The 25,038-nt window shown below is 44.5% G+C and overlaps 1 protein-coding gene across 2 annotated transcripts in view; it reads right to left on the bottom strand.

Moving 5' to 3' along the window:
- Positions 1-4,593: 4,593 nt before the first annotated feature.
- Positions 4,594-25,038, bottom strand: part of KIAA0319L (KIAA0319 like) — a 50,572-nt gene continuing 30,127 nt past the window's right edge. For both annotated transcript variants that reach the window (XM_048825467.2, XM_048825470.2), the window contains 16 exons: positions 23,722-23,819; positions 22,442-22,529; positions 20,553-20,645; positions 19,653-19,785; positions 18,313-18,541; positions 17,703-17,826; positions 17,275-17,407; positions 16,106-16,254; positions 14,410-14,561; positions 14,042-14,180; positions 12,959-13,118; positions 11,229-11,371; positions 10,242-10,364; positions 9,371-9,461; positions 8,847-8,938; positions 4,594-6,473 (listed from right to left, as the gene is read on the bottom strand). In XM_048825467.2, the coding sequence (XP_048681424.1) occupies positions 6,286-6,473; positions 8,847-8,938; positions 9,371-9,461; positions 10,242-10,364; positions 11,229-11,371; positions 12,959-13,118; positions 14,042-14,180; positions 14,410-14,561; positions 16,106-16,254; positions 17,275-17,407; positions 17,703-17,826; positions 18,313-18,541; positions 19,653-19,785; positions 20,553-20,645; positions 22,442-22,529; positions 23,722-23,819 (2,135 nt within the window). In that variant the 3' untranslated portion in view covers positions 4,594-6,285. The remainder of the gene's footprint in view (positions 6,474-8,846; positions 8,939-9,370; positions 9,462-10,241; positions 10,365-11,228; positions 11,372-12,958; positions 13,119-14,041; positions 14,181-14,409; positions 14,562-16,105; positions 16,255-17,274; positions 17,408-17,702; positions 17,827-18,312; positions 18,542-19,652; positions 19,786-20,552; positions 20,646-22,441; positions 22,530-23,721; positions 23,820-25,038) is intronic.

The following is a 25,038-nucleotide window of genomic DNA, read 5'->3' as shown; positions in this document are numbered from 1 at the left end:
AGTGCACAGAGGACAAGACTGGGACTTGGCCAGCAGGCCAGCACTAAACCCCACCTGTGATCTCACTGATGAATCTCCCCGAGGGGCAGTGCTGGCTGCAAAGCTTTAGCCCCAGAGCTAGGTGGTGGTTTGTTCCCCATCTAAGGTAAAAAGCCAGGACCCCACTTGGGGGTTGAGTAAGAACACGAATTCATAGCCTCGGGGTCACGGCCGTCCCATGGTGCTAAGTGGGTGGGGGATCCTGGCTAGGTGGGCAGGGAGGATCCTGGAGTGGAAAAAGTTGAAATGTGGCCATTTTAGGAAGCTGTAACTTAAAAATGATTAGAAAGTGGTAGGGCCGCTCTCAGGTGGCCAGATCCTGCCCAAAACCAACAGGCACAAGGGGCTAGGAGATGTGGAGAGCGAAGGGGGCCTGGGGCAGATGGTGCCATTTGGAGCCATTAGACCATCTGAGAAATTTAAGGTTGATTTTTTTTTATACTTATTTTTTTTGGAGCCAATTGATAATTGAGCCTAAGGCAGAAAAGGGAGGGAAGAGGCTGCCCTCAGCAGCGGGGGCTGGGCCCAGGTAACAGCGGGTCATTTCCTGGAGTGACCGCTAGCGGCAGCAGGGGTGTATACTCCAGGGCACCGTTTCTAAGTTGTACAGTAACCTAGACGGAGGGGGAAAGAGGGGCAGCTCTGAAGGTGAATTCCCTCCACTTGTTGAAATAAACCAGCCCCCTAATGTTACACAGGCTCCTTTTGGCCGCTGCAATGCTAATGTGCAATCTCTACAGCAACTTGTTTAACTGACAGCAGGGCAGCCCCTGTTAATCTCTTTCAAGGACTGCACTAATTAATAAACTTTCCTCGGCTTCATCAGGAGGTACAGACAGCGGGGCACGTTGCTGAAGCTCAATCCCTGAAGCTTCATCCCTGAAGCTTCAGCAATTTCGCTTTCCAGTGAAATCAATAGTCCACATTTGCATCTCCTCCTGCTTCCGTAAGAGCAGCCCTCAGCGGATGCACATGAAGCTCCCTCCCTCCACGCCCAGCCTCGGAAATATTAGTTGTCAGGGCTTTTTTGCCAGGGACTGCGGCAGCCTTTGCACTTAGGGCTGGTTCTGCGGCTAAAGCACACAGCTGGAAGTCAGAGACGGGAGTGGGGGGGTTTCCTAGGGCTAGCGCCTGTGTGCCACTTGCAACAAGTCCCACGGTATCAGCACAGAGGCTGCCTTTGGGGTATATGTATATCAGGGATGTCCTCCAACAGCCAAGGCACACAGCAGAGGGCTGACCAGTCACAGGGGCTGGAAGGGACCTTGAGAGGTAGGCAAGTCCAGGCCCCTGCGCTGTGGCAGGACCAAGTAAACCTAGACCAGCCCTGATACGTTTGTCCAGCTTGTTCATAACAACCTGCAATGACAGGGACTCCACAACCTCCCTTGGAAGCCTGTTCCAGAGCCAAACTACCCCTCGAGTTAGAAAGTTTGTCCTAATATCTAACCTAAAGCTCCCTGGCTGCAGATTAAGCCCAATACTTCTTGTCCTACCTCCCATGGACAGGGAGAATGATTAATCACTGTCCTCTTTATAACAGCCCTTAACAGGTCACCCCTCCACCTTCTTTTCTCAAGACCAAACTTTTTCTAAACACTCTCCTCCTAGGTCAAGTTTTATAAACCTTTTATCAGGGCAGTTGCTGTCCTCTGGACTCTTTCCAAATTGTCCACATCCTTCCTAAAAAGCGTAGCACTAGAATTGGACAAAGTACTCCAGCTAGGGCCTCCCCAGTGCCGAGTAGAGCGGGACCATTACCTCCTACGTCTTACCTACAACACTCCCGTTAATACACCGCAGAATAATATTCTTTTTTTTTTTTGCAGCTGCATCACACTGACAACTCTTACTCCGTTTATGATCCATTATAACCCCCCAGCTCCCTGCCAGCAGTTCTACCACTTAGACAGTTATTCCCCATTTTGTAGCTGTGCATTTGATTTTTCCTTCCTAAGTGAAGTAGCTCGCATTTGTCTTGATTGAATTTCCTCTTCAGTCCTAGCCTGAAAAGCAAGAAGTCAGGCCAAGAGCAGTTAGTGGGGTTGTCTCTCAAGGTAATCGCCATGAAACAGACGGAAAGTGAGCACAGGAGGTGGAAGTTGAAGAGATCATTCGCAGCAGCTCTGTCAAGCTCATGACCAGATAATAGCTATTGGCATTAAAGCAAGGGCACCCAGTCAAAGCATCTTTGGTGGGTCTGAAAACCCATGAAGTTTTATATTGCGGACTCTGGGCCATCCCTCAGAGAGCCGTGTCTAGGCAAGATCTACAAGATCCAGCCCAGGATGCTCCAGCTAGTCTCGAGCAGCCTCCGAGTTCTAGGTAAAGCATGTTTCAGCCATCTACAAATTTAGAATATTGCACTCCAGCTCCTGACAAGTTGAAAATACAACACTCAGCTAGGCAGGAGAGTGGCCGCACCATTGTTATTAGTTAATGGTACCAAAGTGGCTTGCAGACGTCGAGGATAGGGAAAAGGGAACAAAAGGATATTTGATGGACTGTAGACAGCATATTTTTCAAGTGGAAGAGCCTCACATTTGGGATGCTTGCTTTAGACACCCCATCAAAGTCTATTTAGAGAGAAAGAGCCGGAAGTAAGATAAGCAGCAACAAAACAACTTCCCCTTTTATTTGAAAGAAATGTGGTTTTAAAAAAATCATTTTCCGGTCTTGATCCAAGTAACGCTGCAATCAAACAAACAGCATGACATTAAATTAAAGTTCAGACAGGTTGGGCCGCCCCAGTGTACAGAACTAGTGAAAAATTAAGAACAAACTATTTAAAACTGGATCTCAACATTGCAAGAGATTCTGGCTTCTGATTCAAACATCTTTACTAAACACAAGTGTGTGTCTGAAGTACATTTACACTGAAGAGTGAGGAAAACAAAATCAAATTGGGCTGATGGTTCATCTAACAGATGTCTCAGCTTTTAACTTCCACACATGGGTAACTTGTAGCCATAAAGTCTCTAATTGTGACATTATAACGCACAGCCATGCAGAAAACTTCTTATTGCAAGGTCAAACTAGGATCAGGGTACTTAGGTAACAAATGAGCAATGATATTAATAATACCCTGGGGAGGAGGAAAGGGAGTTACAGGATTTTAAACTAATGCTTTCATTGTACACACTCCTACATCAGAGGATCTTCTCTAACATGGGCTGTTGTCTTTTTCCAAGCAATCTGCCCACACTGTCTTCCACCCTAACGGAGATTTTTACACCAAGGCACCTAATGCTTCCACCTTCTGTTTGTCAGGGTTTTTCACTGACCTCTTGTCCCTTGATTAAGATTAGATTTTCCTAGATTCCGAATTCATTTACGAAAAGCTTCTCACATTTATCAGTGCATAGGGAGGGCATGTGTATATACATACTTCTTAGTAACCTCTGTCAGGGTGAAACAATTTAGAGGCACAAAGGGTTAATATTTGAAGTGTAGAACAGGGTTTTTTGGGGGTGGCTGAGGGGGTGTTTCATGCAGAGGGGGAATGTTGCACAATAAAAGAATACTAATGGCAAGCAGGAAATCTAACTTTCGGGACTTGTGATCTGCAGTCATAAGCCTGCATTTTGAGATGACAAATGACTAAGGACAGGAAGCTCTCCTACCAAAACTGGTTAGCAAGGAGTCTGTAGCAGGCCTGTCGCCTTCTGCAAAATGCAAGTCGTCTCCATGCCAGGCAGGAAACAACTATTCTATCGACATTGCTGCTGTCAGCCAACTAAAGCACTTCATTGTAAGTGGTCAGGCCCCACGTTGAAATGGGAGGAAGGAAAAAAAAACCTCAGCTAAACAAAGGTGCCATCGAGTAATAGCTGGACAGGTTTTAATGCTTCCCCCTTCCGTAACAGGAAGGCAGAGGGCCAGTGTAAAGGCACGCCATGCATCTCCGGTGAGGGGTACTGATCGCTGCAGCAAAAGAATCCCTGGAAGCTTCGCTGCTGTAAACAGGCTGAGAATTCCCTGCAGGGAGGACCTCCCCAGAAGGAAAGGGGAGTGACAGGCTTTAAGTATGTGCCTAAGGGAGGAGAGGATTAAAGGGATATTTACCATCAGTTTAAAGGAGTTTCATGGATGACACCCTGCCCACAGGTTTCACTGCTACTCACAAACAACAGTACATTTCAGACAGAAGTGTGATTTTTAACTTGACTGCGTCCCTTTAAATGGACAATTCTGGTGTTCCCTTTACCCTATGTAGTGGGGGAAAGGCAGGAATGGATGTGGGATTCTGGCAACGCATTGGGGGTCCCATCACCTAGGGGGAGAACAGCCAGGCTGAGTCCACCACACGAGTATGGAGAGATGAACAGGAGCACACGCATGCGGGATGGTAGAAGTGCAGCCTGCACTACAGAGCACTATCAAGTGAGGTCAAGAACTACAGCTGGCTTAAGCCATTTGGGCAAAATGCCCATGTCTTATTAGCCAAGTAGAAATAAACACAGAATCCAACACTTGTGCCTAAGGAAGACATGTGATTGCACGGAAACATTAAATTAGCAGCAGCCATGACAACATTCAACGGGGGACACTCCCTCAAATTAAATAGTGTCTTTAATCTTCATCTGGTTCAACACAAGTCAGTAGTGCAGCACTATAAATACAATTTAGGAGTTTAAAGCCTTTTGTCTTTCAGTATCCAAAGAAGAAAGCCAGTGACACAAGTTACCAGTTTAATTAAACACAAAGAAAGGCCAAGAACTAAGTACTCATCCCAGCAGGGCATAGGCATCTGACACCCCAATGAAAAGGGCAAACGCTTGCCAAGGATGGAGGTTTGGCTCAAGAAAGCAGCATGTTGAGACAGAAATGGCATTGGGGAGGGAGTGCCCCACACAATCATTCAACTCCATGTTGTCCTCAACCAAATGGGGCATGTACTTCAGAACCAAGCTCCCCAGCGAGGACACACTCCATACCTCTAGAGCCACCTGCAGGTATTCGGGCAAAGAGGATTTGAATGGTCCCAGTTTCAGTCACTTAATGATTTTGAAGTGTGCATGCCAGCCACCAGTCAAAACAATTCAATGCTAAGAGCATACACAGGGCTCAATGCTACTCAATTACAGCACAAAAAAAAGGCTACTGAAGTGCCAGCTGGAAGGGAATGTCTAGCCATCGGGGAGTGAAGGTATCCACCCATGTTTGTCTTTGACGTGTGTAAGTGTTTGAAGAAAGGACAGCATCATGGCTTCTGACAGTATGGAGGGCAGTATTGATATTCAACAGTGTTACTGAGCATACGCTGAAGTGTTTCAGGATCTACACAGTGTGCCATGGATCTGAATAAACATTGCAGGGCTTTGGAATTAAGCTATTAGTCGCAGATACCAGAAAGGCAGGCACTCTCCTTCCCATTAGCAAACGATCCCCTGGTCTGGTCCAAACCAGGAAGGGCTGGCTGAAGGAATGGGGGCGCCCCATTCAGCTGGCTACCACAGACTCTGGAGCTGGGCCGTTCACTCCAGCTAAGCTTTCGGCATCAGATTAGGTGCCATTTCATCTCCATTCCCAGTGACAAGACTAACAATTTAAAACAATTACAACCTCCTCATAGCCGTGCACGGAGGCAGCCCATTCTGAGTGAGCGCGGTATTTTGAATGCCCCCCCACCCCATGTGGTCAGCTGGTGTGAAAGGACAAGGTTAATTTTTTAGAAAATGGTGCTTAATCAGTGGAGGGGTTGGGGTAGAGAAAAAAGCTGTTTCTGCAGCTGAAGTACATGTGAGCTAGGTTTGTTTTTCTTTTTTAAAAAGGTCAGTCAGTCAGTGTGCCATCACCGTGGGAGGCTGCGGTGGTCTGACGGAAGCCCAAAGCCTGGCTCTTACAAGCCCGACCCTGACCCTCCTTCAGAGGGAAGAAACCTCCAGTGGGGAGTAGATTGAAGGTCCATGGGAACTTTGCCTCCATTGCAGTATGAGGTGGGTGCGTCTGTGCTTTCACAGCTGTGGTAAGTGGTTCTGTCCTGTTACATTCCAGATGCCAGGTAGTCTGTATTTCACAGTTTCCTTTTCCTCCCTTTGATTTCCCTTGAAGTCAGGATTCAAGTACAACCAGTTCCCATTGAACGAAAAGAAACCCACAAAAACAAAGGTAGTTTCCGTGAAATAAGTTAGCAGCTTTGTCCTAACACGATCCAGCTGGTCTCCAAGGGCCCCCCCGGGACAGGGGAATGGAGTTGCCCCCCGTTTTGCTCTGTCCCCTAGCTAAAGGTGACCTAGGGCTTGGCTATAAGATCTCTTCTCTCTGGTTCTTCGGTTTGGGAAGCACCTGTCCATTGCGCAGGGAGCCATTCTGACTCCGGAGTAGTTTCCCTTTCTCTCGGTCCGGCCACGTGAAGATGGCTTCGTCGCTGTCCAGTTCAGATTCGGAGTGCATCAGGCTGGTGTTAAGGACCTGAGCTTTCTGTCTGCTGCCTTTAAAAGAAGCCAAAGAGAATCCCACATTAGAAACACTTTCAACGTTCTCAGTAACATACACTAGAGTGAACAGGAGAAGGGATCGCAGGCTCACTCACTGCTGCTATTAGGCGCACATCATCCGTTGAGAACTCAGCTGAGTCTCATGGAGCTATCCCCCAACTCCCTCCAAGAGCCACCAAGCTCGCAGGACAACAAACCACCCCTGAATTTGTTTCAGGCATCGTGACATGATCAGGGTCACACATTCATGTTGAGATGCTCCAGGACACAACCTGTAGAGAAACTGGTGAGGTTGTCAGGGTGGATGAGAGGTGTTTGGGGCTTTCACACCTCACTGCCCTTGGGAGAGGGCACTGCCTAGATATAGTTCTATTGGGATTAGAGGCTGTAGTAAAGAGTAGACAGGGGTGTGACAGAATATCACTGCATACTCTTACTATTTTCCCTTCTCTAGCATCACTGCTTCTCCTCCGGCCTGCAAGGGAAGGAAGGTAAATTAACGGGCTGAATTAAGATTAAATTCACAAGGGCGGAGGAGAGACATGTATACTGATGCTGTCAACAGAGGAAATATTTAAATTTCAGCTTTTACTTTATGGTGAAATGCAACATTTGCTCTGAAAGCGGGAACATTCTCATGTGTAACTGGGCAAAGAGACACTCTGCTTAGCAGACAACATCTGAAGCATCAAGGAGGGAATTTAGTTACCAGTGAAAAGTGAGAGTTTGAGGTACATTTGCCACAGGGTGATGGTGACACAATAAGCCCTTTGTTTGGTGGTCAGGCTCTTTGGTGCTAGTTGCCAGATGGTCAGACTTAACTGGAGTGGGCATGCTGTGGGAGGGGGAAGCATCCCCTTTCTTCAATGGCATTTGAACTTGAGCTATCAGGATGCATTGCTCCCAAAGGAATTATCTGATCAGCACAGTTATGGCAATGCCCTCCACTGCTGTCATTAGGTACTGTTCACTTTGCTGGAATGCCATTAAGTAGGATAATACTAGGATGAGCAATTATTTTCAGCTAGCGAACAAAGATTAAGGACTATTTTCCATGAACTGTTAACACAACCTCTCCCTTTCATACAAACAGTAGGGGAAGAGTCTCATTAGTAAGAATTATTTTAAGAGCTGAAATATCTCTCACTCTCTGGAGGGTGTGTGTAACTTCTACACATGCTTCGCAACTTCTTCTTCCTACCCTCAGCAGCAATGATTTGGTGCAGGTGTTCTACAGATACAAACATACCATTTCTAGATCACCTGCACAACAAATGCAGCCATCTCTGGGCTGGAGGGTGACAACCAGCACGATGCACCAGGTGAGAGGTGGGGAGGGAAATACTGGCCCAGGACAGAGGGGGACACCCTGTCCTGGTGGAAAAGGCCAATGGATTCTGTATTTACACAGAGCATGCACAACCTAGGTTTTTAAAAGGTCTTGTTCCCAAGGGGGACATCAGCCTTCCTAGCCAGCCTGGCACGCTTTCAAACTTGTGATCCCAAGGAATCTAGATGTTTCAGAAATCTTTGCTTAGGTTCCTGCCCCCACACCCACTCCAGGTCATACTCACACTACAGTTATGAGAACTTCTCAGCACAAAGCCCCATTGCCTAGTTGTCCTGTGACAAGTGACAGGGCAGTGACAAGAGAGAATAATTAACTTTGACATAGACTCTTGGGATATTTTTATATGGACATTTTAGGTTGGAGGATTTGGGGGGAAGAGAGAAAATCACAGAGCATGTTGACAGAAGAACAGACCAGGCCGTGCAGGAGCATGGTCCCCAGTGCCTTTTGAGAAGTCAAACTCTACTTCTTGCTGTTCATTGGCCAGTCCAAACCCACTATGCCGCTCCATTTCTCAGCTGCAACACGGATATGTCAGGGTCTCAGCTCTGGGATCCAGCCAAGACATTTAATGAGGGCAATGAGTTTTTATCCTGCTAGAGATGAGTAAACATTCAAATAAGGCCCAAGAATTGAGCCCCAAACTTTACAGAAATAGCTTTTGGTTATATTTTTGCGCATCTCTCTCACTGCTTGGATCCAGCTGGGTTCAGAACTGGAAGTACCACAATACAAGGAGTGGCTGTTCATGTATTTTTTGTAATGGGACAGAACCTGGAAATACCAGGACAGAGACTAGTTCTTAGGCAGTTTCCAACCTCTCTTCTAGACCAAAGAGGTTTCGATGCTTTGACTAAGTGACCAGTCTTTAGATCTGAAGCAAGAGCCCAGACCTTCTTAGCATCGTCATCATCACTCAATACCATGCTAGTTTCACACTGTGATTTTACATCGGCAGGAGAGGGATTTTCTGTGTCAGCATTCTGCAACCGTTAAGCTCTTCTGTCATGTTTTACCTGCTTTGAGGTTTGGTTTTAACTCCAGACTCTCTTGATCCGTGGCATCCAAAATCTTGTATTTGCTCTTCCTTTTGGGTTTTCCTTTCCGCCTGGAGGGGGAGGGGAGAAGGGAAAAAGTTAGGCTGAAGTTCATATTTAGACAAACCCTGACAGGAAAAGATCTAAGCGTAAGAGCTGCGTAACTCGTTTCCAGTTTTATCCATAGGAGAGGACACTATATTAAAAACATTACTTTGGTCGCACAATTTTATGCTAATCAACATCTTGCATCCAAATTGAACCTGGAGTTCTAGGCCCTTTGTGTTTCACCTGTACCCCTCTGCCCTACTCTCTCCTCATTACACCATTGTTCACACCCCATTCTTTCTGAATTGGCAACGAATGACACACTTTTAGATATGGGAATAACACAGGCCTATGTAAGATGACCTGCTTAGACTATTGTTTGGATGACCTGTCTCAAGAGGCAGCTACACGTATTGAAGCATTAGAGATGAGGATTTAAAGGCTCAGGTCATTACCTCTTACAACAGCAGACCACAGTCCAGGATAAGATTCCAAAGGCAACCACAATGACAAAGGACGCAATGATCACATACAGCACGCTCCATTCTGTGACCAAAAAAACCCCAAGAGATACACAATTTAGCATCTCACACAGTTCGTGGCTAGGACTTTAGGTGACCCTCCTGTAGAAGGTCAATCATAACAATCACTTAATAGCATTCAAGAGACCAGCATTCTATTGCCAACTCCACCACTAACTTCTCTAGGGAGCCTACACATTTCAGACCTGATTTTCGAGGCCCTCTCTTTGCTCGGGTCTCTGTTGTCCATGCCACTTGCAAGACACTTTTCACACTATGTTTTAACTTATTAAAAAGTTAGTCCTCCATGACAGGGGAGCAACAGTCTGGTTTAACAGTGAATTCCGCTTCTTTGTAGCATAATCGCACAAAAGGTTAGCATTAGACTTTCTTTAATGGAAGCAGAAGCATGGGCAGCGAGTCCACTTTGCTGTGTGAGCCAGGGAAAGGACCGGGGTGCTAGCCGTATGCTGAAAAGGGACTCAACTCTTTTTTTATCAGAGTTTATCATCTGAGGGCTCTGGAGATCAGTTTCCCTACCAAATATTCACTGACCAGGATAGGGACACTGCTCCTGCTCCCATTAAAATCAATGAGAGTTTTGCCATTAACCACATTGGGCCCCAAATCCGGGTAACTGGATGTTAGGAAAAACCCAGCTGAATTAACTTTGGCAGACAACGGCTCTTCAGCATGGCAATGAGCTTCATGCACCATCTGTTCAACTAGGCAGCACTCAGCTCCTTCCACGCAGCCCTCTTCAAGAAGGGAAATCACTCTCCCCCGCACCCCAGATTGCACTTACCGCAGTTACTCTCGCCCTCCCCCATCTGCACTTTGATGAAGTTCTCCATCCAGAACGGGTCGCAGATGCAGCGCTTGGTGAAGGAGTCACAGCGCCCATGCTCAGAGCAATTCAACTGGCATGCTGTGGACAGGAATGGCTGAGAGTGAGGTTAAGCTGAGACTTAAGCAACAGATACCACATGATTTAGAACTGGTACAGTACGAAAGAAAAAAAACAGCAAATATAATAAAGTTCCTGAGCTGCCCAATCCCACAGGGATCAAACTTGAATCCACTCACCCAATAAGTATCTTTTTCCTTTTCTCGACGGCCTGTGAAACCAACCTGATTTCTCATTTCTTGGTTTTCGTTTCTTAAGAAAACGGAGCTAAATTTCTCTCTAGATCAGAGAGCTAGAGCTGCAAACAGATCAGCTGTGTCTGAGCTGCTCCAGACCCACTGAGAAAGTTAAGGATAATTAACCTTCTCCCTAGGTGGCTTTAGCGGAGATGGATGCCTAGTGCGTCTTTTTCAAGCACGTTAAGCAGACAGCAAAGCTGACCTGTGGTGGGCAGTGCTCTCCCATAAACAGGACAAAAGGGAAGGGGCAGGTTCCTAGCATAGCTTATCTGTAGTAGGAATGGGGATGCATTTGTGATGATCACCCTCTTGATCAACACTGGGGATTGAACCTGGCAGCTCCAGATCTAAAAGCACCAGTGCCTACAAACTTCAGCTAAAAAGCCAGGCTCTCAAGCTGAGAACTGTAATAGGCTCTGTGGAGCAGACACGTGGGGGGGTGTGTGAGGGGGGGAATGGAGGTTGGACATAACATTCACTGCCCAGTGGGTTACACTTTGATTTCCTATTGGTGCTAGACCTAGGATATTTTCTTGGGGGAGGGGTGATAGAGGGGCTAACAGCCTGTGCAGGCCCCCTGGTCCCGCAAGCATCCGAAGAGGGAGAGGAACAGAAGTTAGCTCCTTCCACCATTATTCCTACTTACTGACTGTATTAATTTCTAGTGCTCGGAAGATGAGGAAGTCCGACTGCTGTTTCCGGAGTTCACTTTTGAGTGTCCACGCTACATGGTGCCCTTTGAAGATCTGATGGGGCGGTTGGTTCTGCACAAAGAACACCATCTTTGTGCTGCAAATCAGACATGAGAAAATGTTACCAAGAGAATCTGGCCAGAATTACATGTCAACTGGTCATCACTACATTCCAGAAAGAGAGAGTAAACAGACATTCCTTTGTGTCACAGAACACAAAGCAAGATCATGCATATCTTGCTCTGGGGAAACTCTCATTTTACCTCAAACTGAATATGGTCGATAGCCATGGAGGCAAACACAGGACCTCACAAAGCCATGTTCTGAGTCATCTGGTATTAAAGAACTGCACCTTTTTAGAGTACTTTGCACACTGTCCGTTTACTTAATTAATGATTTACTTGTAACAGCCAAATATAAATTGATTAGAAGAAACTCCTTACTCCCCGGCTCAGAGGAAGAATGGTGGCAACCAGGTTCAAGGCAGAGATGGAAAAAATACTGTTAGAACTAAAAGCATTAGCTTATCCATTTCTCGGCTCATTTAATATTTGTTTAAGTTTGCCAGGGACAATGAATTGCTCTGCTTTTACAGTTGCCACAGGTAAGCGTGGGTGTGCAGGAATTAACAGAAGGCTGGAAGTCAAAAAAGTGCAAAGTCTAATCCTATATCTGACTTGTGGTGTGACCTTGAGTGTTTAACTCTGTCTTAGTCTCCTCTGAGCCTTGAGAGGTGTTTGTAAAGATTAAACATTTGTACAGAACACTGACCATGACAAAGCTTTGTAAACCGCGAAGTGTAACCAGGTGGATCTATAGTTTAGATTCTACTGGTGCTCAGCTTAATGCACTGTCTCATGTTCTTTGAATCACTAATTTAAGAGTGAAAGCTTGTGTCTCTCACCAAAGGAAGTTTGTCCAATAAAGATATTACCTCACCTACCTTCTCCCTCTAATTTAAAAAAAGAGGAGTCATGTCACACACATCCAGGTTAGTTTGAAAACTTGTTGAAATAACCTACTTCTGTTACCACACCCCTTTTTATTCGGTCATCTTTACACATACTTCTAGTAATGACACTGGAATACTGTTATTAGGAATTATTTGGTAGTTCTGGCTTTGATAACAGTATAAAATATTCATTGTAGCCCTCTCTAAAACAATCACCTTCCCCGTGTCTTAGTGCACAGAAGCATCATCTCTATGCTCCAAGGATGGAGTGCTGAAGTCAAGCTGGTATTTTAAGGCCAAGGCAGGTTAGTCAGGTTACACAAGCTGCCAATAAGCTTCAGAGAATTGACCCAGTTAGCGATGTATTGAGCCCAACAGCTTGTGTTTGACCAAAGCATCTCTTTAGAATGTATCTTAGAAATTCTTCCTAACCTTCAAACACATCAAGTTACTTTCCAATCTGCACCTTGTAACAGACTCCCCCATCAATCTGTAGAATGAAGGACCAAACACAGCAGCAAGCAGGAATTGGCTTTTGGAAAGTAACTGGTAATCTCCAGAGCTGCACGAACACTGATACTTATCCGACCACTCACATTCACAAATTTTAGTCAACCAAGAACATACACTTTGAGCAGCATTTCAGCATGCCATCATCATCCATTCTGATTCCCACTGGAGTGTGAATCTTGCTTTAGTACCCCCTCGTGCAGCCCGCTCCATTGCTCCTACCTCTGCTCTGTGTACGGCTGGATCTTTTGTACGGTAATGTCCGAGTCCAGGACCCCCAGCAGAACGCCTATCTGACGGATTAACATACCCTTCTGCCTTTCCGTCAGCTGGCTGACATTAACATCCAGTATCATCTCCACAAGATTGTTTTTCCTTGGATCTAGGGAGAACACAGAACAAGATCATGCAGATCCTTAAGGGCTTCCAAATGACAGTGTGGGTGAAAAATCTTAATTTTTAGTAGCTTCCTCAAATACTTTTATTTGGGACACAAAGTGCAGCATCTAATAGCGAGAGGATAATAGAGATGACATGATCTCTATACATAATGGCAAGCAGTAAGGCTCTGCAGTGGGGCTCTCCACATGGAGAATGGACCAACACCTTTAAAGACTATAGGAAAACATAATGGTTCCCCCCCCAACAATTTATGACACCTGTACTTTCCCTAGCTGAGTCAAGAGCTCATGTACTAAAACATCAGAAAATCCCATATTCAGAAGGATGAGCATAGAAGACCAGTTAATTTTCCCTCAGATGTCCACTACATTACAGAACGCAATTGAATACAACTCCTCAACGCAGGATAGATGGATGGTTGGATAGATAAGAAAAAAAAAAGCTGGCTATAGGAGTTTATTTTTAAAAAAGACAACACAGGTCATTCAACTGGGTATATGGCAGTAGCAATTATCTACTTCCCGAAAATTACACTTATTTTACAGATTGACAGACTAGAGACTAAGCTGAAATAGCTTGTCTAGAGTCTAATGTTCATCAGGTATAATGTTCCACATCATTTAATCAGCTCCCTCTAATTTCATGTTCTGACTTTTCCTGCTCTTGATGGATTTTGGAGCATTCCAGATACAGACACACAACTTTCCTGCAGTCGATTCTGTCATATGAGAGCATGCATCAGGGTACAAAGTCCCTAAACACAATCTACAAAGAGAATCCTTCACTCTTACTAAGATCCTGGGTATTGCAACCAGCTTTTGCCATTGCCAGGAAAGGTGCATTCATGGCAGGATACTCCAGTTTAGAAAAAATCTCCAAGGTGCAAAGAGCAAGAGGACTCACCAGCTTTGACTTCCACAGTGGTCCTATCTGCATCACTCTCTCCTTTGGCATCTGTCACTTTCAGATGGAACGTGTATGTCCCTTCCACCAGGTTGGAGAGGAAAAGCACAGGGTGATGGTCTGAATTATTTAACACCTCCTGGGAATTTAAACAAAACTAATATTAAGAAATAAACAAGGCCCTGCAGATTTGACCCCTATACAACATACTGAGCTGCATCACTCCACACAGCAATCAGTGTGCAGGAACCAATGTCGTACTCTCCCAGGAGCTATTTGCCAAAAAGTCTAGCTAAACCTCACTACATCTTTCATACTCGTGCAATGCTGCATATTCCCATTACAGAGACCATGTTTGCAGGACTCACCCCAGCCGCAGGACTCCCCTCGTCCCGGGTCCACAGGTAGCTGACAATTCCCTTATCATCCCAGGATTTGGATCCATCCAGGGCTGCTGTGTTTGTAGGCAGGGTGATGACAACATTCCCAGCAATCTTTGCAACTGGTGGCTTGTTCATCTCTAAACAAGTAGATGAAAAACTGTTACAAGAATTTGTAAGAGCTTAAGTATAGCACTGGGGGCTGTGCTGTAGTCTAGGCATCCATAACTTGCAGGGTCTGGTTGGACCCAGGCTTAAATGGGGGTTAACCCAGATACTGCAGGATTCAGTGCAGTTTGTTCTTCCTTCAGTCACATCTGAACCTGTACCCCAGTATGGTGCTGGGAGGGAGCACTGTGCTGCTCAGATGACACACAGGAGTTCCTGAGTATGCTCATATTAAAGATCCCATGGCAATTTTTGTAAGAATAAGTGGTAACTGCAAGGTCCTGGCCAAATTCTGAACCAGATGCAACAACGGACCCTCGCTAGAATGCGCATTTATATAGCGCGAATTCGCATATAACGCGGTTGCAGTCATGGATCCCAAATTTAATTACTTTAATTGCAATTCATTTTAACATGGTCCCCCCCGTTAACACAGTACCGTGCATGGATCCCAAATCCCGCGTTCTAGCGAGGGTCCAGTGTATGTCTTGCGGAAGTGAATTCCGTTAAATAGTAGCAAGAGAAACTGATATTGATTTACAAGAACAGGAATTACCAAACTGGATCAGACCCATGGTCCACTTAGCACAGTATCCTGTCTCTGACTGGTGCCAGCACGAGGTGCTTATGAGGAAGGTGCTGGAAACCCCCCAGTAGGCAGGTGACAATCTGCCCCACAAAGGTCTCATCCTAACAAGTACAGACTGGCTTAAGACCAAGCATGAGACTTCATTACCCTTCCAAACCTTTCATTATAGCATTAACTATTATAACGGGATATTCTTGCTATCTGTATAAATCCCTCTTTGACTCTTACTAAGTTTTTGGCCTCAATGACATCCCATGACAACGAATTCCAGTCTCATTATGCCTTGTGTGAAAACAACATTTTATCAGGCTTCAATTCGAGTCCTTTTCATTTCAGTTCAAGTCCCTTCATTCTTGTATTAGGAGACAGGGAGAACAAAAGCTCCTGATCTCCCTTTCTCTAGGCCATTCATTATTTTGTAGGCTTGTATCATGTCCCCTTATAGTCCTCTCTAAACTGAACACTCCCATGGTTTCAATCTCTCTTCAAATGAGAGATTTTCAAGGCCCCTAGCCTTTTCTTCTTCTTACTATATTTATTTATTTGTATCATCATAGTGCCTAAGATGGACCAGGACCCCAGTGTGCTAGGTGCTGTACAAACAGAACAAAAAAAGTTCTTGCCCTTCTCTGAATCCCCAAACGCCAAATATCCTTTTTGACATGGGGTAACCATGTATGTCATAACCTACAGTATGCCAGGTGAGGGCAAACCACTGCTTTGTATAATGACATTAGAACAGTTCCCGTATTATTCTCCATCCCGTTGCTTAGGCATTTTGTTTGCGCGCCCCGCCCATCCTTTTTTTTTTTTTTTTTTTTGAAGAACAGCTGCACACTGGGCAGTGGCCTTCACTGATTGCTCTCAGTGATTGCACAGGTCTTTCTTCTCAGACGTTAACTGTAACATCAGCACAACTGGACACACCTTCTTTGACGATGACATTAACTGAGCTTTCGCTTTGCAAGCTCCTTTCATCTTTGACAGTCAGTGTGAATTCGTACGTTCCAACCTGAAGCCCAGTTACAGTAGCAATGCTGCTGTTGACATTCTCCAGTTTTACACCATCCGGGCCCCTAGCCAAAACAAAAGAGCATTAGTGTGTGCCTGTGGACCTGGGATCGGATCTCACACTGATGAACAGGGGAGTTACACTAACAACGGTAAGTGTAGTTACCAGGTAATATCCCTGCTCCTCAGCAGGAGACAAGATACCTGAGCATATAAAGAAAATTTATTTCTTCCAACCTCAGGCAATAAGACACTAAAATGGGTAAATCCTACATACAGTATATTCTGAACAGTCTCTGGGGGTCTAGTGCAAATTAAATGTTGTGCCAAACACTCCCCAGGGCAAAAGTGCTTTATTAGTATTTACCGAATGCAGATGACTGCTAGAAAAAACAGCTTCGTGGTAATTGCACAATGAGCAAACAACAGTGAAAATACTATAGCAATTACAGCTCTTTTTACAGTAGAAACTTCGCACATAGCTTGCGCTGTTGGGCTAACACAAAACCAAAAGTTACATTTAAAAGTTGTCCATAGGCTTTGCCCTAAATTCCAAAAAATAATCAGAGCCTCTTAGGGGAAGCCTGACACAATGATCAAAATTAACAGGGCTGCAGGAGAAGAAGTGCTATCTCTGCTCACGCTTGTGTTGCAAGAGGACCCCATTTAAAACAAAAAGGAGCTTCTGTTATCCCAGATTCTCATTTACACTGTTGGTGTAAAGGGGCTTTTTAAAGTGGGTGAGGTCCCTTTACACTACCAGAACCGTAGTATAAATGAGCTTAGAATGGAATTGGGCTTAAAGAGTTTAATGCTAAGGCCAGGATATTTCCAGCGTTTAAACAAAACTGGGCACAGGCCTTGCTGGAGCCCTTTGGTTCATATGTTACTTATGCTTAGGGCTCCAGCAAGGCCTATATTGGGGCTCTCCTCCAATTAATAGCCAAATCCTGGTTCCACTGTAGTTATTGGCAAAACTCCCATTGAATTCAATGGGACCAAGATTTTGACCCTGGTATTTTTTTAAAACTAAAGTTTAAAGTCACAGATACTCCCAACAGAAGGATCTGGGATGTGATACATACCGTGTTTTTTCCCAGAGGAAGGAGACTATTTTCTGGTCGTCTGAGCTCTTGCTGCCATCTAGCGTGGTGCTGTCCACAGGGAGGGTCAGTTCTTTATCTGGGCCAGCATCTGCTTTGGGGGGCTTATTATTCTCTGGAAAAGAATTTGGGGACAACAAAAGAAGAGGAGATGGAATTAAACATGCTGCTTGTTCTGTGAGGCAAAGTTTAGGATTGTTTCCCCATAAATACCCAATTGAATAGAAGCCTCAGACAAGATAGCTGGATAGATAGTATTAATCCCATCTTACACTGCGAGAAAGTGCAGCACAGAGCGGTGGTGAAGTGATAGTCAAATCAGAAGTATGTTGGGAGAAGTGAGAGTTAGCAACAGCAATCTTGCCTGCCATGCCTTGCAACAGCACTGCTTAGTAATAAGGGGAACTTACCAGGCTGGACTATCACAGTGACCTCAGCGGTGGACTGGTGGCCTGCAGAATCAGTCACCGTTAGCTGGTAGGTGTAATCACCTTCTTGCATTGCAGAGAGCTGTAATATTGGTGTCCTCACGCCCTTTGAGAAAACAAGCTAATGCATTACAATGGCTCCTTTCACTGAAGGGATCAGAGATATGAAGGTCCAGAACCAGTATTAACTATCCTCGGTAGAAACTGGCTGCTTATTATCATTAATCACATATATGGAGCCACAGGTATGCATGGCATCAAACGGATATGTAGTGTCCAAGGAGCTTACAACCCAACTTGCAAGTGAACATAACCTCAACACCTCAGAGCATGATGGGATAGTGGAGTGACATACCGAGCGGAAAGGGAGAAGACTTGATTAAACTTGGCTGTTAGTTCAACCACCGAACCTGACGTGATCTTAAAATGTATTTAGGTTTAGACATATATTAATATTTAATCAACACATAGGCTTGCCCAGATTATGAGAGATATTTCTGCATACAAACTGGACCTTTAAATGACTAGTAGCAAACATCACAGCACAATGGATAAGCATCATGTAGGGTATTAGTGGGAAACCTCTACTTACCTGCATCTCCATCACCTTTCCTTTGCTATTGGGGCTGAGTAACCATTCGTAGCTGACAATGCTATGATCATCAGTGCTCTGGTTCCCGTACAAGGTGATAGAATTTTGGGGAAGCGTGATCACTTGGTTTGGGCCTGCGTTTGCCACTGGAGGATAATCCACTTCTTTATTCACAGTCAAGCTGGCAGTGGTAGAGTTGCTGGCACCATCTGAATCCTCTACTGTTAGGCTACAGACCAAAAAGGAAAAACAGAAAGGTTAGGGCTATGAGCGAAGAGCTCAAATGCAAAGGGATGAAACAGTCTGGATTTAACTGAGGGGTTAGAAATCTAGAACTAGCTTGGTATGGGATTGAAGTGTTTGCCTTTGAGGGGGAGAGGGAGCAAACACAGTTTAAGTCAACTGTGCACTTGCAAAATGAGTATCACAGAAACGTGTAATTATAAGGGCAGAGCAAGGCATTCCACACCAAATCCACCCCCCTCCTAATATCTATCAGCTAGTTACAAACGCAAAGAAATCCCCACGAAACAAGGTTTTTCCAACACGCTGTTAAAGTCACACCCATTGTACTGAAAATCCAGAGCTCCTGCCAGTTTTAAAAGCATATGTTCATTTCAGGTATTTATCATTACACCCCACCATTAATCCTGTGGTGACAGCATTCCTTCTTAAGCAGAAAAAAGGCACAAAGTGGAACAGTCTTCTACTAAACCTTCAACCCCAGTGTGTACCAGGTAACACACATTACGCCACCGTATATAAAAGGTATTGTTCTGTTCATGTGTGTATGAGTTATATCAGGTGTCATTTTATTAATTAGATCCACTGCTGTGTTTAGCACTGATGCCACAGCAAATTATAGATCAAAGGAAATAAATATACCCTCCTTTTTCCAAGCAAATGTCAAAATAAAGTCAACTGCTACATAACTATCCAGAGATTTGTATAAATACGTAAGTCTAAAAACAATTTTTCACTAGTGAACACATTACATTTAGAGAGAATACTGTATTTAACTAATCAATTTCCTCCTGAATGTAGAATAATCTATTTTTGTATTTTAAGACATTTTAGTAGCTCTGTTATACTAAATTCTCCTTTTCCTGCCATGGTCTTATATGAATTCTACAAGTTAAAAAAAAAAAAGAAAAAAGTCAGCCAGCTATTTTTTAATCTTTACTCAAGTGAAATATAGTATAAACCTCTATTTGCAACTGACCAGAAAGTTCCTGGATTTGTTCTGCTATCTTTTGCAACCCAGACTGATGTAATCAGGTATAAAACTAAAGAGATTCATATGGAACCTGGACTAATGAACTGCTATATGCAAAACTTACCTGAATGTGTAATTCCCAGGTACCAAGTTGGTCAGTTTCAATATGGCAGTGTCAGTCGATACCTTTTCTTCCCGTAGTGGCCCCTTCAATTCTTCCCAATGGAAACTGACAATTTTATCATCATCAGTGCTTTCTAATTCAATTAAAAAAACATGAGTTAGGAATCTGGCTTTATGAGGGCACATTTCAAATAAAGAGCTTTAATTTGTTCTTTACACACAAGTTTGGAGAGTGGAGTTTTTTGTCCCAGTCTCTAGTTGTAGATCTTTCTCTATTATACTGGTTTGGTCAAATTGCAAATGCCATACACTGTTTTTGTAGACACACACATCCCACTTTTCCCAGGAAAAAGATACTGGTTTTTGGCAGGCAACGAGACAAAACTGAACAAGTTTAAAAGGAAAGCTTGGCAGAGCTTCAACAACAACAAAATCAATAGCGCTTATGCTGGTTAATTGATATGCTTGCAGCTTAACACACAAGACCACCAATTTTGAATAGACTCATTTGATTCTTTGTACTTCAGTTGAAACCAGGAAATATAGTTGGGCTGTAACTCTTCTGCGTCGTCCTGTTTCAGTGGACTCCCCGGGGCAAGTGCCCCCAGGAGGGGGACCTTGTATTTAAGCCGATGCGTGCAGAATGGAGAGAGAAATTGGCAATAACGACCAGTAGCTGTGCTGTCCTTGCCTCAAGCTAACAGGAATTATAGGGAAAGCCTAAAAAATAATTAGGATGAGTTAACCAAGTCCCCAGGTTACGAACTGGTTCTTTCCACAGAAATGTGGCACAAAGGGACACATCTATTCCATCTTAATGTGACACAGAGTCTGCTCATTGCCAGAGCGGACAGCCAGCCTCAGTAAGCCTTGCTGGATTACATGTGATTAGGGTACTCACGGCTGCCATCAATGACAGTAGAGGTGGTCGGCAGTGAAATCTCTTGGGATTGTGGTGACACAATAGCCACAGGAGGCTGATTCACACGAGGCTCTGCAACAACAACAGCGCTGTGACAATGTTGTTTACAGGCAGATCAATGGTACAAACGTAAGACAAGGAACTCTGCAAAACTGTTCAGATTGTCCACTAGGGGCTGCTAAAGTAAGACATGCAACACATTCCTTCCACTCTTTGCAACCCTATGCCCACTCAGTTTGCTGATAGAATTGCCTCGATGATCCAGCCTCAGAAAGACCAAGAGAAGAGAGGTCCAAAGTACAGTTGCGAGGCATGGTCACTCCCCTAGACTGCTGATAACAACAACAGGTCTGTGATAATCCTGCAATGATTACAGCTCCCAGCCCTGATCTTCCTTGGGATTGGACACTGCACAATCCAGTTATTTACACATCAACCTGAGGTGGTGCGCTACAGATGGTGGGTTCTAAAATAAAGAAGGGAACAAGCAGGCTATGACATGAAGCCAGGGCTCACATAGGGATTATGATATCGTCTTGTCACGTCACCTCTAGAGCATCCGGCATTCAGAATGTGGTGTTTTCTAACAGGCTGGCACCTGTGATCACTCAAATGAGTTCAGCCACTACTCTGAAAAAGGAGCAATTTAACAAATCTGCTAGGTGAGCTACAGGTTCACTGTTTACACTCAAATTGACCTGAGAAAATACGTAGTCTAAGGCAGTGGTTCTCAACCAGGAGTCCACAAGCAGGTTTCAGGGGGTCCGCCAAGCAGGACCAATGTTAGACTTGCTGGGGCCCAGGGCAGAAAGCCGGAGTCGCACTGAATAGGGCTGGAGCCAGGGGCCCTGAGACAGCCACCTGGGGCTGAAGCAGAAGCCTGAGCAACTTAGCTTCACGGTGCTCCCTGTGGCATAGGGCCATGGGCAATTGCCCAGCTTGCTACCCCTTAACGCCAGCTCTGGCTTTTATAGGCAGAAAACCAGTTACTGTGGCATCGGTGGGCCGTGGAGTTTTTAGAGCATGTTTTTTTGGGGGGGGTCTCCGAAAGAAAAAGGTTGACAACCCCTGGTCTAAGGGGACATCCAATAATATTTAAAAGCCTACATCTACCCTCTTACAAATTTTTGGGGAGGCGAGAATACTGCTTTTTCTTACAAAGTTCAAGGGAAAAAGGTCTTTGAAGCTCAAGAAAAGGTTCTCTTGTATAAACAAGGGAGACACAGAATGTTCAATGTACTTGCAAGAACGGGTCAGGGAGTTCAAAACTCTGATCTGCTGAAGCCCAACCTAACATCCCTCAACCTTTTCCACCTCTGGAAGCAGTCCTTTATCTGGAAACAAAGACTTCGCCAACAATATTTCACAGAGTTTATTGTATACACAACATAAGCCTGCTGCACAAACAAAATCTTTGTAAAGTATCCTGTTGCCTAGAATGAGATTTGATTTAAACTGGCTGCAGATGGGGCTGATACTTATTACTATAAGGGGAAAAACCCACGGAGCTTCAAAGCACAGGCTTCATCTCCCATCCCTGCTGCCCTAGGTTTTATCCCTGATGCAACTAGTCTCTGTTGGAGTGGTGCTTTTCCCAGGAGCACGAGTTTGCTAAGTATTTCTGCAGCAGTGCTCCAGTCCTTTCATCGTATGATATTAGTTTTCAATAGGTTTGCACTCAGGATAGCATAGCTATGTATACAGGAGGTAGTTTTTCATTTCAGAAAGTAATTTCTTTCTCTCTCATACATCCCCCCGCCCCAATGAATTCTTACTATATTAAGCCAAAACCAAGCCCAGCAAACAAAATACCATAATACAGCTGCCAAATTAAACTTGTAGGGACACAATCCAGCCACTGAACTTACTTGGGTTAACTGTCACATTCACGTAACCTTCCCCATGTGCTTTTCCCCCATCAACTATTACTTTGAATTCATACAGACCAACGGTGAGCTGGAAAGGAAATGGAAGAAGTTACACAACTTCAAGGCAGTGACAATCTGCCAGGAGCCATTAAGAGGTCAGACTATCATCTTGCATCCTGATACATTGTAAGCAGCACAAAGCAGAGGAAACTATGTTGTGGTCCATATATGCAAGGCAGAGGGTTCTGCTCCAAGGCAACTTGAGGCATCTTTCGTCTCAACAACTCCATCATAAATTAAAAGGCTGATATTTCCCATTGCTACTGATGATATAGGGCTCTCAACCAGGCTAGATTTTCTAGCAATACCTGACGACCAACAGAAGAGGCATTACAGAGCTCAATTCAGGTCTCCTGGCCAAAACACAGGGCCTATTTAAGAGGTGAGAAAAAGTTTACATAGGGGATCCTCCTCCATTCAGCCTTCATGGACAAACGGATTTTGCCCATAATATGGTTCAGCCAAGGGTCCCTTCACTTCTCTAAACCCCCAAAAGTCTGGAATTGCATGTGTGTGCGCAGAAGAAATGGTTAAATGCTGAGGCTATAAGCTGGATGGCAACTGTGGGGCTAAGGGGGGGGAGGGACCCTGCGTGCTGCTACGGCTAGAGCTCTGGTCTTTCTGAGTGCAGTGCTGGAGCAGAATTGATGCTTCTCACAGGAATCTCCCAGTAAAAGCAGCATTACATTTTCAAGCACTGTTTAAAATAGCCCTCTTGTTAAAGATTCCCCACATCTCTGTGGAAAAGAATGATCCTTTCAATTTGCTATAAAACACCTTAAAAGCAAAGGCCAGGGAGCTAGTGTCATTAATAACTGTGCAGCACCCCAAATCCTGGCAAGACGGGGGAGTGTGTAAAAGGGAGCTTTAAAAATAATCTAACCACAGACCAGCTTCAGGGGAAAAGCAATCAAGGCATTCTCTTGAATTTTATTGTTAGCTGCCATTTTAGAGTTTTACATTCTGCTTGTAGACAGCATTGAGGCCCTTAAATCTGTCCATTCTTTATCACAGGTTTTACTGCACTACATTCAGCTCTTTATAAAACGTTTATCTAAAAGTCTTTGGCTGAAACACCGGCAGCCTGCCTGTCATGCAATTTCCTATTCATTCTGAAATAGCGTGCAAGTCCTTGGTGGCTGGCAAGGTCTCTGCCTTCTCTGCTAGAGTGTGTCACCCTGCATTACACACAGCAGGATACTAAGCAGTCAGAGCTTCACCTTAGATAACTTGAGGGTCTGGGAGTGTTTGCCTTCCATCTCTCCACTGTAGTCTTTTGGGTGAGTAATCAGCCCCCAGTCATAGGAGTAGCTGGTTCCTAAAGAAAGGAGAATTTCAGAGTCCACGCAATTAAAGGAGCGTTTAAAAAAAAAAAAAAAAAGAGGCAAGTGCAGGAGCTCAGATTCCCATCGACTGGCACTGAAGACCCACTAACTCCTCACAGAAACTGTTGAAGTGACAGTCACTCCCAAACCTGCTCTCTCTGGAGACTACACACCTGCAGTGTCTGTATTTCTGCTCCTTGCTCTTATAGGAGGCAGCAAGGTCTAATGGCTAGGACAAGGGGCTCACTGGGAGACGATGGTCAAATTGTATTTTTCTATGCCTCAGCGAATTCCCCTGTAAAAAAACTTCATCACCTTTAGGTAGAACTCAGACTCTCAGCTGAAGCACAATATGTAACTGCAAAGCATTATTATTATTATTATTATTAGGACAAAGGATGTTTATATTTCAGGTGGAGGAAATAAACAAGAACAGCTGAGTTCAAGGAGCAAGTCTCTCATCTGTTTGCAAACACTGTAATGCAATGTCACAGTACAGTTCTGTAAAAGTTATGTTGTCAGAGATGTAGGACTTCAGTTTAGTGGAGAAAGTTCTCAAGAAAGCAAGATTCCATTTCCGTGCAAACTTCCACCCCAGTGAACAGCAAAATGCTCTCTGGATTAACGGTTTTCCAGAGTATTCTGTAATATGTCAGCAGTCAGCTAGAGGAAGGTCTACAGTCTGGCAATCCAGGACAACAAAAACTCACTCCAGACAAATAAATATTTTCACTGCCCATGGGGTAAACTGCTGACCCGGATTAAAAATTCCTGATCAGTACATCAGATCTTAAGCTGAAAATGAGACGTGGCCTTCTCTTTCTTTTAAACCCTGTCACTTCACTGAATTACTCCTAAGGCTCAGCTCAGCTATTTGTTCCTTCTTGTGCCTAAGTCTGTACGGCTACAAGAGAAAATTGTGACAGGCATGTGTGTGTGTCATTCAGCAAAAACTAACAACCATGTTGTCCTGCGAAGGGGAAAAATATTAATCTAAAACCAGGTTTTCCTCACTTGCTCAGCAGTTCTTTAAAACAATGGTCTTCTCTCAGAGATTGTCACACACTCATGAGCAAGAAGAATATCCTCATTCTTGCTGAGCGAAATCAAGTCTCAGCAGAACTTACTGCATTCAGCTCCTCATTTCTGACCCAGACCATACTGCCATGTGAACTGTAGAGAAGGACTACATTTAGATGGGAGAGTTTCAAG

The sequence above is a fragment of the Caretta caretta genome, chromosome 19 (genome assembly GCF_965140235.1).
Source record: "Caretta caretta isolate rCarCar2 chromosome 19, rCarCar1.hap1, whole genome shotgun sequence".
Taxonomy (NCBI): domain Eukaryota; kingdom Metazoa; phylum Chordata; order Testudines; family Cheloniidae; genus Caretta; species Caretta caretta.
Note: the sequence above shows the minus strand (reverse complement) of the source record. Positions and strands in the feature narration are given on the sequence as shown.